Source organism: Drosophila novamexicana, unplaced genomic scaffold (genome assembly GCF_003285875.2).
Source record: "Drosophila novamexicana strain 15010-1031.04,08,12 unplaced genomic scaffold, DnovRS2.1 tig00000193-arrow-pilon, whole genome shotgun sequence".
NCBI lineage: Eukaryota > Metazoa > Arthropoda > Insecta > Diptera > Drosophilidae > Drosophila > Drosophila novamexicana.
In genome coordinates, this window is record NW_020824787.1 from 4,606,079 (window position 1) to 4,618,871 (window position 12,793).

The window sequence follows — 12,793 nt, forward strand, 5'->3', positions numbered from 1 at the left end:
AGATCGAGGTACAACGCCATAGTTAACAATATTTTTCTGCTGCTTTTTCGAAATTATTGAGACATGTATTTATTTAATTTTATTTTTGTTCCCATTACTGCGGATGGAACTACCCAAAAGCCCGTCCTAGCGTTCAGTCGATCAGTCAGTAAGTCAATCAGTCAGTCAGGTAGTCAATCAGTGAGTAAGTCAATCATCCAGTTAATAAGTTATCAAGTCAATCAGGGAGTCAGTCTGTCAATCAGTGTGTCAGCCAGTCAATCATTCAGTCATTTAGTCAACTAGTTAATCAATAATTCAATCAACCTGTCAGTCAGACATTTGTCAATTACTATCAATCAGTGAGAAACTCAGTCAGTCAATCACTCAGTTAGTCAATCATCATTCAGTCAGTCACTCAAGAAAATTAGTTTTAAATGTATAATATACTCGTATACTCACATCTACAATCGAGCTTGCTTTCAATATCTTATTAATTGTCTAACTTACTAATTATCTGATTCCCCACACACACACACACACTCACAAACACGCAAATTTACACGAACAATTGAGCATTGGGCACATTTCCCAATTATCTAATAGGTATTTAAATGCATTCCCTGCTGTGAAAATAATAACCAGTACAGGTGAAACAATTTTAGTGTGAATTTGTGCAGCTTCATTACGTTGCAATCATTTACATGCCCCGGCTAACGACACTTCCTGCACACACACATACACCCACACAACCACCCAGACAGCCCCTACTGTTGCTAGAGAATTGCCCCAGCTCAATGTATGTGCATGCCTCAAATGTTGCACTCGAGCAACTTTACTGTGGCAACTTTACAAATCGAGCGGCTTCATTTACCAAGGCAAGGTTTGTTGGCGGCGGGCGGAGGCCGGGCTGGGCGGTGCGGTTACTGCAGCAGTTGCCCAAACGAAGCAACAAGCAAACAAACAAGTTGAGCTTTGGCAGTAGTTGGACATGCACAGCACACCAACACACACACACACACACACACACACACACACACCAACACACACGCACACACTCTCACACAAACAGACAGCACTTGAGTATAGCATAGTTTTCAGCGCCGTCAACTGGGCAAGTGTTTGATTAGAAAAGTTTCGGCCCCGGTTACACCAAAAGTAACAACAAAGATTTGGCTAAGAACTTGGCTTGTTTTTATGGGTCAATATTTGTACGAGCTACGTGTCCAGCCGACACTCACGTGTGTCCTTACTAATTGCTATTGAAACCCGACTTAGACAATCGGATATATTTTGCACACTTTCACAAGCAATTCAATTGTCTGCATTTGGTTACGGGTTGATTTTTGATTTTTATTTATTTGCTAGGCAAGTAAATACATCATATAGTCAAGCACACACACACACTCACACACTTAGGTATCAACTTTCAGCCCTGCTGTGTGACACTTTTTGAAAATTCTTCTTTTGATAGTCGAAGCATGTCAAGCGTTTCAATGGGGCTATTTTTGTGCTTGTGTGTCAGCCACTCGCTGTGCGTCGCCTGTTTCCTGGGCCATGTCCCTGGTTCACGTCCGGGTTCTAGTCCACGGCCTGGTCCTGGTCCATTTTGTCCTGTTGTCCTTGCCCGCACGCTTAGCCCTGGTCGCAGACAAAAACGTATAAAAATGCATGACCGCAACACATTTTTCAGGCGGCCATTCAGCAAACCCTTCTATAAGCCCCTGCCCCCAATACACACACTCACACATGCACATGCTTATTTCACGGCTTCGCTTCTAAAGTGTTAAAATGTTGATTGTCCTTTTGCCTCTGTATGTTCGTGTGTGTGTGTGTGTGTGTGTGTGTGTGTGTGTGTGTGTGTGAGTGTGTGTGTGTGTGTGTGAGGGCTGGCTAAGTGTTTGTGCTTTGCAACGCCTCAGTCTCGGATATGCGGGTATCTCTAACGCTCCGACAACCTCTTTGACACCCCATACCTACTCTATGGGTTCGTCTCGTGCGTGTCGCAAATAAATTTTTAAGTAGCATTTGTGTTGATTGCGTTGAAAGAGGACACGAATTCAACTTTATGCCCGTTTGCTTGCCACACTTGGAAGCCCTACGACATTGCGGTTTATTTTTTATTTTTTGGCTCTCCTTAAGGGTTCTTGAATTTAACATTTATCAAGTGGATTTCTTTTTGCTGCTTGGTTAACAAATTAAGTACGGTAAACGACTATGGTATTCGAAAAAATAAAATGAATCTGAGGCGAGCGGAATCACTTGGGTAAAGAATTATTGATAATAAATAAAAGTTGGGCAAAAACAATTTACGTTAAAGCGCAATATAAAGAATTTATATTAACTGATATGTAAGCTATATAGCTTATTGAACAGGCCAACAAAAAAATGTTTTATAAATTATATAATAGGCTCCCAAATGTATGCAATATTTCTTGAATTTCTTTGAATGCCTCTCTGTAAACTAGCTTGCATTGAATGACTAACACCTAATATTAATATGTTAATTTTCGAAATATATATCACCCAAATATTTAATAATTTATAAATAATTAAACATCAGATTTTATGCGAAATATAATAATTCAGCTCTTAGAGCTACTTCATGCATCAAATGTCAGCCAACAGTGCTAGTTAACAGAATCAGCAACAGAAGCTGTTGCATGAACTTAACAGCGCTGGTCACTCTCTTAAGAGAGCCTGCAGTGTTAACATAACAGGCGACATCTGCAATTTAACAACAGCAGCAGCTGCTGCTGCTGCTGCCAAAGAGGTCCAACTAACAGCAACGGTAAACAAGCAGCAGCATCACCAAGGCGGCCACTTCTTTTGGGCTGCGGCGCTCAGTTGTTGTTGGACCGCAGGAGCGTTTCGTTGTGTGACGGCAGAAAGCATTCGGCAAAGCCAACAGAGACAACCGAAAACATAAATAGAACGGAAAGAGAAAGAGAGTGCGCGTACAAGTGACAGAAAGAGAGAACGCTGTACAGTGTACAGTTTAACAGCAGCTAGAACAGGCAAGCGTTCGCATTACATTATTATTTTTTTTTGCCTGCTTTAAACAAAGCAAACCTCGTGGCTGTTAAAACCGGCGACAGTCAGCACGAGCGCGCCCGTCTGTGTGCGAGTGTGTTGCGTGTGTGAGTGAACTGCCGTAGGCTTTGTTAACTGCCATATGCACTTTATGTTTGCGTGTGCATGTGTGTGTATGTGTGTACGAACGCAGACAATGCGAGAGCGCGGTGCATCAGTAGCTCTGCCCATGGGCGGCCTGTTAATTTGCATGCGGGCGCAGAACTCTGTCTTTGTTGTTGTTGGCTGCATCTTGTGGCCGCCAGCAACAACAATTGCTGCTGCTGCCGCCGGACATGTGCAGCCATTGTTGTTGTGCGCTGCTGTTGGCGGTTGCTTATTGGTTTTCTTGTTTCTTTTTTTTTTTTATTATCATTTAACCGTTAGCCAAAACGTTTTTTAACAGCTTTTAGACTGTCCAACTGGCCAGACAACCTGCAGCGTATGCTGACGAGTTCTCTTTGTGTGTGTGTGTGGTAATTAAGTGTGCATGTGTGTGTATGTTGCCTCGCATTTTTTTAGCTGCTCGCTGCCAACATGGCGTATGAGTAATGGCCACGACGACATGTACACACATATTCAAGAGCGGGAACAACTGCGAAGCCGTGGCAGGATGTAGGGCGTGAATTGTTATTCATGGACATCACAGCAGGTGGATGATGCTGTGATGCCAGCTCCTGGCCAAACATATGCCAACATATGTTAATGCTGACAGCGCCCAGCGGGTGCAGGACAAAAGGGAGCCCGAAACCCGTGTAGTGGAGATTTTGCAACTGTATTTTCTAATTGCACTCTGTGGCAAGGATCAAAAAAAAAAAAGAATAATAAAAATAAAAGTTGCCATTGCTTTGGCCAGTTCGTCATTAAAGTTTAATAGAAAAACGGAAGTTGCGCGCACAACTTCCGGCAAACTTTTAAGACCTTGCTGAGCTGACAAATCGACAACAACAACAACAACAACAAAAGCTCTTTAGCAGAAACGTGATGCGGCTGACTTAAGCAAATGCCAAAATGTGTTTCAGCCCAGCGCAAGAATTTCAATTTCTAGCCATGTAAATCAAGCAAATGGGGCAGCTGGCAGCATATGCAAAAAAAAAAAAAAAGAGCGACCCCAAAATCAGAGCAGGCCAAAAGCATTCAAGACATTGTACAATATAAAACTGCTGTCTATGCTAAGAAAGGGAAACACAGTTTTCTTTAAGCTACAAAATAAAAAATAAAATAAAATAAAATATAACAGAAGCACTTTAGTTTTACGGTTGTGTCTGAGCTGTTCGAGGACTACGTGACAAATCTTTATTTAATTTCAAATATGCGAAATAAACTTTGACATTTGTTGCGATTTATGTGAGGGCAATAGCTGGTGCGCGCTTCCGCCGCCCCCGCAACGCCCACATAATTTTATAAACTCTGCAAAAGCTAAAGTTTTGCAAGTGTCGAAAGTTGTAAAAGTTAAAAAAGGGCAGCTCAAATTTAACGAAATTGTATTGTTTTACGACTACACTATACAGCTGGCAAAGTTTTGACTAACAGACGATTTAGTTTTGTAAATCTTTGACTAATTTATGCCGCATTATGAGCATAAAATTGCCTTACTAAAGAGCTACATATTAAATGAAAAGGCGTTTTCAGCAAAGAGACATATTGAGCTGTGACAGAACTTAATAAGTTATTACTTATGCAGAAGTGAAGGGCATTCAAGGGATGTTCAACTAACTAGAGTATATCTATTTATCCGTTTCATAGTTCTGTGTGCAAACTAGTTCCTGAACTTCCTGACACTGATACATTATTTTGGTGGATTGTCACACAATAACATATAGCATGTGCATTGAGTTCTTATATGAAAATCATCTTATTTTCCTTAAGAACTCGTCTCCCAATCTATTCAACTACGAGTTTTATTATGTTCCTAACATTTCAGTTTAAACTTATTGATATCTTATATGGAAAACCTTTTAAATTCCTAAAGAACTCGAGTCCCCTTTATTCAACTACGAGTCGTATTAAGCTCTTTCAGACAAGACTTATACATATCGAACTAAGAGTCAGCAGCGAGCTAACCAAGCTGCTTATGTACAAAAGCCTTTAACAAACCTACTTAAAATAACTCAAATAATATAAAATCAATATAGTACACAATCTTAAGGAAATCAAAGGAAAGGACGCACAAAAAGTGCAATGCACATTGCTGCTCGCAGTTTTCAATTAACAAATCTTGCTGACCAACTTGCGAAAAAAAAAAGTTTGTGCCTTAGCACAAAAGGAACAAACCAAATTGATGATGAAAGAAAAAAACATTTCTGCGCCCCGCAAATCAAGGCGGGAACATTTCGCCAGGGGTCGGCAACTGAATGGGAAAAAGTTCTCGCATTTACTTGCGTATTTATTTTTCTTTTCCGTTACAATTGCAGCTGCCATTGCAGTTAATTTGTAGCGAACACATTTTTAATTTGGGCAGCCACCGGGCCGGATGCGCCACACCAGAAATTGGCCAGCGACCAAGTGAGCAACAAGAGGCAACCCTTTTGGCAGCACAACAGGCCAGGCCACGCCCCAATCCGGAAATGGCACAGGATGCGTAGCCGCAGTTTGTCCGTGTGCAGTCCTGGTTTTGTGCCCGGTAATTTGGCTTAAAAACTTTCGCTTATTTAGCGCCAAAATGCGTTTTCCGTTTTTATTTGAACACATTTAATTGTGAACATAAATTAGCATAAATTTTATATTTATATCTTTAGCACTTGGACGCGGCAAATGCAACATTTTTTTTTTTTGGCCGTTGCGGGCGCGATTTGAAAAGAAATTGAATTTTAATTAAATGCAAAAGTCAGAAGGAAAAAGCCAGTTACGCCCATCAATCAAAAAGGCGTTCCGTGCTCAAGGCCCGGACCGTTTTCTCACTCATTAAAAGCCAGCAGGCAACAGTCAACACAGAAGAAAAGGATAAGCGGAATACAAAAAAAAAGAAGAAGAAAAGAAGAAGAAAATGTAGCAGCAACACGAAACGGAACAGGACACCCAGGACGACGTGCTAAGCCCACGGCAAGATTAATTAAGTCCGCGCAGGCAAAAACAGGTTCAGCAGCAGCAGCAACAAACACGTTGAATTTCTCAAGTAGATAGTGAACGACGGGCAGATACCCTGTTAGCATGCGTACCAACTGTGCTGCTTCTCTCAAAGTTTTGTGCAACAAAGAAGTTTTACTGCGAAAATTGATCTGTTTATTCTGCGATTTTTATAAAAATTCGAGAGATTTATAGAGATGGATATAGAGACACAAAGCGTCAAGACTTTACCTCAATATACGCTTATTAAATTTTCATTTTCAGATCCGTTCAAAGGTTATCATGAGATTTACAGCTTGATCTGAGCTTAGATTATGGGAAACTAGCTTATAAAATTGTCTTGCTGCAGCTCTTAAAAACTAAAAAAGATATTCTAAAAAGGGGGCATGTAAATCGATAAATAGCGAGCTATTAAAAATATTAACTAAAGTGCGCGCTGAACAGGCTATAGCAAAAATAAATATGTGATATAACGATTTCTAAAATATTCTCCGATTGCAAAAAACAAATAAATGGTTTGCTAAGCTTAGTTCGCATACGCTCCTTACTCGCATATATATACCCGCTTTATGCAATTCTAATAAGTAGTGGGTATAACAAGCAAGCAAACAAACAAACAAAGGCAACTCGAGTCACTGCGGCAGCGGATGTTGCGAGGCGTCGTGACGTCGCCTTGCCAAGTGCGTGTCAATGTTTCGTTCGCACTCTTTTCGTTGCCTACTTTCGGGCGCCGCGTGAAAAATTAAAATTTCAAAACGCCGCAACTGCTGCGGCGACTGCAGCGCGTACGCGTGTGCGTCTGTGTGTGCGTGTGTTTGTTTTGTATTTGCTCTGGCGCGAAATACAAAAGCAACAACAAACAAGCATAAACAAAGGCAAATAAGCAGGAAGCCTCGACGTTTCCCACTCGTAATAAGCATATTTTAAGTGAGCCTAACGCGCGGCATCAACAATGCTAAAGGATGTGACCCCACCCGCGCCCACACACACACGCACACATACACCTAGCCACCCTCTGACAGCCTGCTTACAGCTTCTCATAAACATAAACCGTAAAATTTCTGAACAGTGACTGTGATCACGACTTACGTGGGCTTTAGTTTATATTCTAAAAAAAAAAAATATTTTTAGTTTCCTATAAAGAAGTATAAAAAGTGTCAGCTGCATTTTTACGCCTACCAGGGAGTGAATTTTATTGAAAGTTTTATTTCACTTTACGCTTATTATAGCATGTTTTTTTATTATTATTTGTTTTATTTGTAATGTGAATTTTTTACTAAGCCAAACAAGCTTTTATACTATTCAAAATAAATTCAAATTCCTATTGCACAAACCAAGTAGTTTATTCCAGAGTTATGCATTTGATTTTCTTTAATTTTCTTTACTTTTGGTTATAAGGAATACTTTTCGAGTTATATTTTTGGCATCCCTGGCGTAAACACTTGCCCAGCCCTGCTTCTGCTAATGAGCTTCCAATCTTAAGCATAATAGAGGCGAGCAGAAGTAATTGAGCGCTTGAGACTGCGCTAAGAGCACACATTAGTTGTACAATTGATAGAATTTGTGCTCAATGAAAACCACTTAAGTGACAAAATTATAGCAATTGATAAAAATAAATAAATAAAATCGCTGCTGAAAGGATAATGCGCACTTGACATGCGAGTGGCTTGGCTTGGCTTGGCTTGGCTTGGCTTGGCTACCCAGTTGATTGTCAGCACATTTTTCCCAGTTGTGCGTTCATGCAAAATGCCCCGGCGCTGAACTTCAGCATAAACTCTTGAGCCGTGACCCCAGCTTGCCCTTATCCTGTTTTTCATCGGCGTGCGTGTGTGTGTGTGTGTCTATAGACATCGGCATTTCCGGCTGGCAGCCTAGCGGCTCCAATTAGCCCTTAAATGGATTTGTGTAACACATTTGGGACAGCCACAAATACGTTCGCCCCGGAGATTTGTGGCTGTTACGCCCCGCCCCGCCCCGCCCCGCTCGACAAACTCTCAAAATTTACATTGCTTGCAGAATTTATTGTGGCAACATTCCATTTCGAGTCTAGATACAGTTTCCAGCCTCGTTTTTGGCCCATTGTCGCGCTGTCGCTGGCCTCGGACAGCGACATTAAAAACGACACATACATTTCATTTTAATATCCCTTTTCGGTCAGAACGAATGCGACACAATACACACTCCCAATGCTGCGTCTCAGAGGGAGAGGGAGAAAGAGTGGTGGAGGGGGGTGATGATCATTCGGACGGTTCGCTGTTTCTTGTGGCGTCTGTTATTCCGATGTGCCAGAACATTAAGCGTTGAAATATTTATGAGCTGTGCACGCACACACGAGTGTAAGGCAAATGTGTGTGCGTGTCCTTAATGAGTGTTTGCATTGTGCCAAAAATCTGCATTTAAGGCGGCTTTAAGTCTTAATGGGACATGTGCAATGCTCTCGCAGACAGGCTTTCGTCAGAGAAAAAATCGTCAACATTTTTGTAGCATACTTTTTTTTCACTTGAAATTGAATTCCATAAGGCTCTGATCCAACATAAATTGTTTTTACACTGAGAAAAAAGCGGCGGGCGAAAAACAAGCATTTCCTTTTGCGTTCCCAAGGCTGGCAAGTTAAAATTGCCTGAGTTAGGCATAAATCGCACTAAATTTCAGAACATTTCTCAAAGGCCTTATTATAAATATATGCACTAATATGAGTTACTTATTTAGCTCTCACTTTCTTCTCTTTGCAGTTAAGCAATAGCTAATTGACCAGGACAAGAAACCAACCCCAAACACACACGCATACACAACCGCACGCACACACACACACACACACACATATAGGGAGCAGCAGCATGGATCTGCCCTCGATGGTGCAGCGCTCCGGCGATACGCTCATCGTACGCAGCGTGGTGAGCGGCAATCAGCTTTACATGGAGCAGGGCCACAAAGGTGGCATCAGTAACGCATCCCCACCGCTGGACACGCAGACATTAGCATCGCCGCCGGTGGCAAGTGCGCTGGAGCAGCAGCTGGAAAGATATCAGCTGCAGCAGCTGTTGCAGCAACAGCAGCATCAGCAGCAACAGCAGCAACAACAGGCGGCAGTTGCAGCAGCTGCCGTTGTCAACAGCGTGCAGCAACAGCAACAGCAGCAACAGCAACAACAGCAGCAACAGCACGTGGTGCTCTCGCTGGATGCCAAGGAGGAGGGCCTGCCGCAGTGCAAGATCAAGAGGAACTACAGCTGCAACCATTGCGCGTACTTTACGCAGAATCCGCGCTACCATTTGACGCATCTGCGAGACGTGCACGGCGAGAAGATTGTGATAAACAAGTGCAAGTTGTGCCTGTATGCCTCCCGCCACTTCCAGAAGCTGGTGCGCCACATGAAGATGGTGCATGGCTGCACCGATGGCATACCCAGCGGACATGGCCAGGCGCGCGGCAAGCGCGGCATGAGCCGTGAGGCGCGCAAGCGACGGCTGGAGGAGAGCGTCGGCGTTATGGGCGGCCAGTCGATGACCATGTCTGTGCCGGACATGCCTACGCTGGAGCAGGTGGCGCGCGAGCTGCAGCTGCAGAAGCAGAAGCTGCATCGCGACATCGAGGCCTACGAACAGCGACAGCGCGAGGAGCTGCAGCAGCGCGAACAGCAAATGGAGCTGGTGTCCAGCTATGGCCGCCAGCTGCAGGCGAGCCTGCGTGATCTGGACATGCAAGAGGTGTACGAGCGTCAGTCGTCGCCAGCGGAACCACCGACGCCCTCGCCGAGCGGCTCGGCAACGCCGCCGCCGGCACTGTCCTCGGGCGGCGAGGAGCCACAGAATCGTCTGCTCAAGTGCAGCGCCTGCGAGTACACCACACTCTATCGCACCCAGTTGCGCGCACATGAACTGGCCGAGCATGGCAAGACCAAGTTCTTCCGCTGCGACAAGTGCAGCTATGTGACGCACATCAAGGCGCGCTTCAGCAAGCACGTCAAATACCATTCAATGCCAATGATCAAGTGCGTCACTTGCGATTTTCGCACACCCTACAAATGGAATCTGGACAGGCACATGAAGAACCATGGAGGCTCTGGCGCCTTCAAGTGCGCCGCCTGCGACTTTACGGCCGACATCAAACAGTCGCTGACCGTCCACGAAATGAATCACCATGTGCCGCCCGTCGGCAATGCCGGCTCCATTTGGCCGCGTCGCCAGAACAAGGTCGGTGCCAGCGAAATGTGCGATGATTTCCTTAGCGATTCCGCTGAGTTGGAGGATCAATATAATAACAATAACTTGGATGATGATCTGGAGGATGGCGACGGTGGTGCCTTGAGCGGCGAGGAGCACTATGGCAAGCGCAGCAAGTACGAGGATGATGAGGAGCCCACGGATCTATCGCAGAAGGGTGGCTGCTCCTCGGACACGTCTAGCGTTGGCACAGCCACACCGCGTGCCCTGCGACCGGTGCCCAATCTGATACCCATCGCAAAGAGTTCCAAGGAGTAAGTAGAAACTGAAAATAATAGCCGTAATGGGGGTAACCATATGCTATGGGGCAACCATAACTTTCGGGTTCAAGACTAAGGGAAGCTTTCATGAAAAGTCCACTTAGGAATTTAGATAGAAATAAATTTGTTGTGGTTTTTCTAACTGCATTCTAGCAATCTATGTGGAAATTATTTAAGAGAAATTTAGCGGGTTTTTAAAAAATCGACTCTATTGGGTGAAAAATGGGTGAAATAGCATAATAGAAAATTAAGGATAATTTCACATAGGTAAAATGATGTTGAAAATGATCAAAGCATTTTTTGAGTGGAATTACAATAATCCACATGGTGCGGAAAATGGGTGAATTATCGTTAAAACGATATTTAACTTCTCTATCGATTGTGAAAAAGTCATCGAAAGTCTTTTGGACATTCTAAGCCCCTTTCTAATGGAATTTCCCCCTTGCAACTATTTAAATTTGTAGCGCGCTTAACCTATCCAAGGATACGAACGCCTCACGAAGTGTCCTCACAGGGATCGCCTCGATGTTCTTTAACGATAAGCAAATCTCCGAGATGCTGGACAAGTCGGATGTGCCACAGCTGTCACCGGCAACGACCATTGCCTCGATGACCTCCTCGCGCAGTCTGTTGGCCAAGAAGGGCGGCTCCTTCTTCGACAAGCTGAAGACGGGCGCCCAGCATGATAATCTGATCTGTCAGTGCGGTCATGTGGCCAAATGTCTATCCGAATCGATAATACATGGCAAGAGCTGTCAGTCCTCGGCTGTTGTCGTGGACGAAGACGATGTGGCGCTGCATGAAGATGATGCCGACGACCGGCTGGAGATTGACGAAGACGACGAAGATCGTCAGTCGCACTCGGCGCTTAATTTGAGCGTATCCGGCTCTACACGCTGCCAGCACTGTCGCCATCGCTGCAAATCCTCTACCGATCTGCTGCATCATTTGACTCAGTGCGCCGAGGCCATACGCTGTGCGAACGAGATGTACGATTCGAATTCCGGGGAGAGCGGCGATCGTCGCAGCGATGCGCATTCGCTGCAGCAGCAGGCGGCTGTGCAGCAGCAACGGGTTTGCATTTGGAACAAGGCGGCCAAGGAGAGGACCGCTGCCGTAGTGCAGCAGGATAAGGTGAGCCTTCTGACCAAATCGCCAGGCAGCCAGGCGGCGAGCAACGAAGAGAACAGCTACTATGGAGTGGAAACAGCGCCCGGTTACGGTGAGGTAAGTGCGCCAGATCCAAATCACAGCAACAACAAATCCGATGCACACACATCCCACACACACACACACAACCACGACACACACACGTACACACAATGCAACCCACGCACGACAAATGCGTCAAAATGAAATTTGACTCTCTCATGCACTGCAGGTAACCAAAAAGATGACGCCCGAGGAGGAGGCCGCCAACTCGTCCCTGAAAAAGGTCTACAAGTGTCCGCATTGCAGCTTCTGGGCATCGACAGCATCGCGTTTCCATGTCCACATTGTTGGTCACCTCAATAAGAAGCCGTTCGAGTGCTCGCTCTGCTCATATCGCTCCAACTGGCGCTGGGATATCACGAAGCATATTCGCCTGAAGACAATACGTGATCCCTCGCACAAGACCGCCAAGGTGCTGATGAACGATGAGACCGGCCGGCGCAACTATACCAAGTATAACAAGTACATAACCCTGATGAAGGTCACCGAGGAGGATGGCGATCCCAAGCTAATGAAATCCGGCGAGATGACGCCCAATCAGGTGGCCTCGTTGGCCTTTCTGAAGGACTACCAGAAGGTGGGTGTGGGCGTTGGCACTGGCCATGACATTACCCTCGAGCCGGTGTCGCCAAACAAATCCAATGCCTTGGACGATGCACAGCTGGCGGACAATCTCATACGCTTGCCGCTGCTGGCGACCATGATGAACGCGGCTATGGCCACTCAGCAGCATCACCAGCATCAGCAACTGGAACAGCAGCAGCAACAGGAGCAGCAGCAACAGCAGCAGCATCACTCGGCCATGATAACACCCTCGGTGACCATATCGCCAGTGAAGCGCACACATCAAACGCCGCCCGGCAAGCCCACCGACGATCTCATCACTGAGGTGCATCAGGAGGGCAGCGAAAAGAAGACCTTCTACAGATGTCGCAAGTGTAACTTTAGGTGAGTCCGATAGCCACAGATTGCTCGGATATA

General features: G+C 45.1%; 1 protein-coding gene across 5 annotated transcripts in view; it reads left to right on the forward strand.

Annotated features, from left to right (window-relative positions):
* The window catches only part of LOC115759332, a 45,586-nt gene that overhangs the window by 26,802 nt on the left and 5,991 nt on the right, over nt 1–12,793 (forward strand). For 4 of the 5 annotated variants that reach the window (XM_030700248.1, XM_030700247.1, XM_030700250.1 and 1 more), the window contains 3 exons: nt 8,850–10,594; nt 11,065–11,827; nt 11,982–12,760. In XM_030700248.1, the coding sequence (XP_030556108.1) occupies nt 8,955–10,594; nt 11,065–11,827; nt 11,982–12,760 (3,182 nt within the window). In that variant the 5' untranslated portion in view covers nt 8,850–8,954. The remainder of the gene's footprint in view (nt 1–8,849; nt 10,595–11,064; nt 11,828–11,981; nt 12,761–12,793) is intronic. The other variant, XM_030700249.1, reaches the window with a different exon arrangement.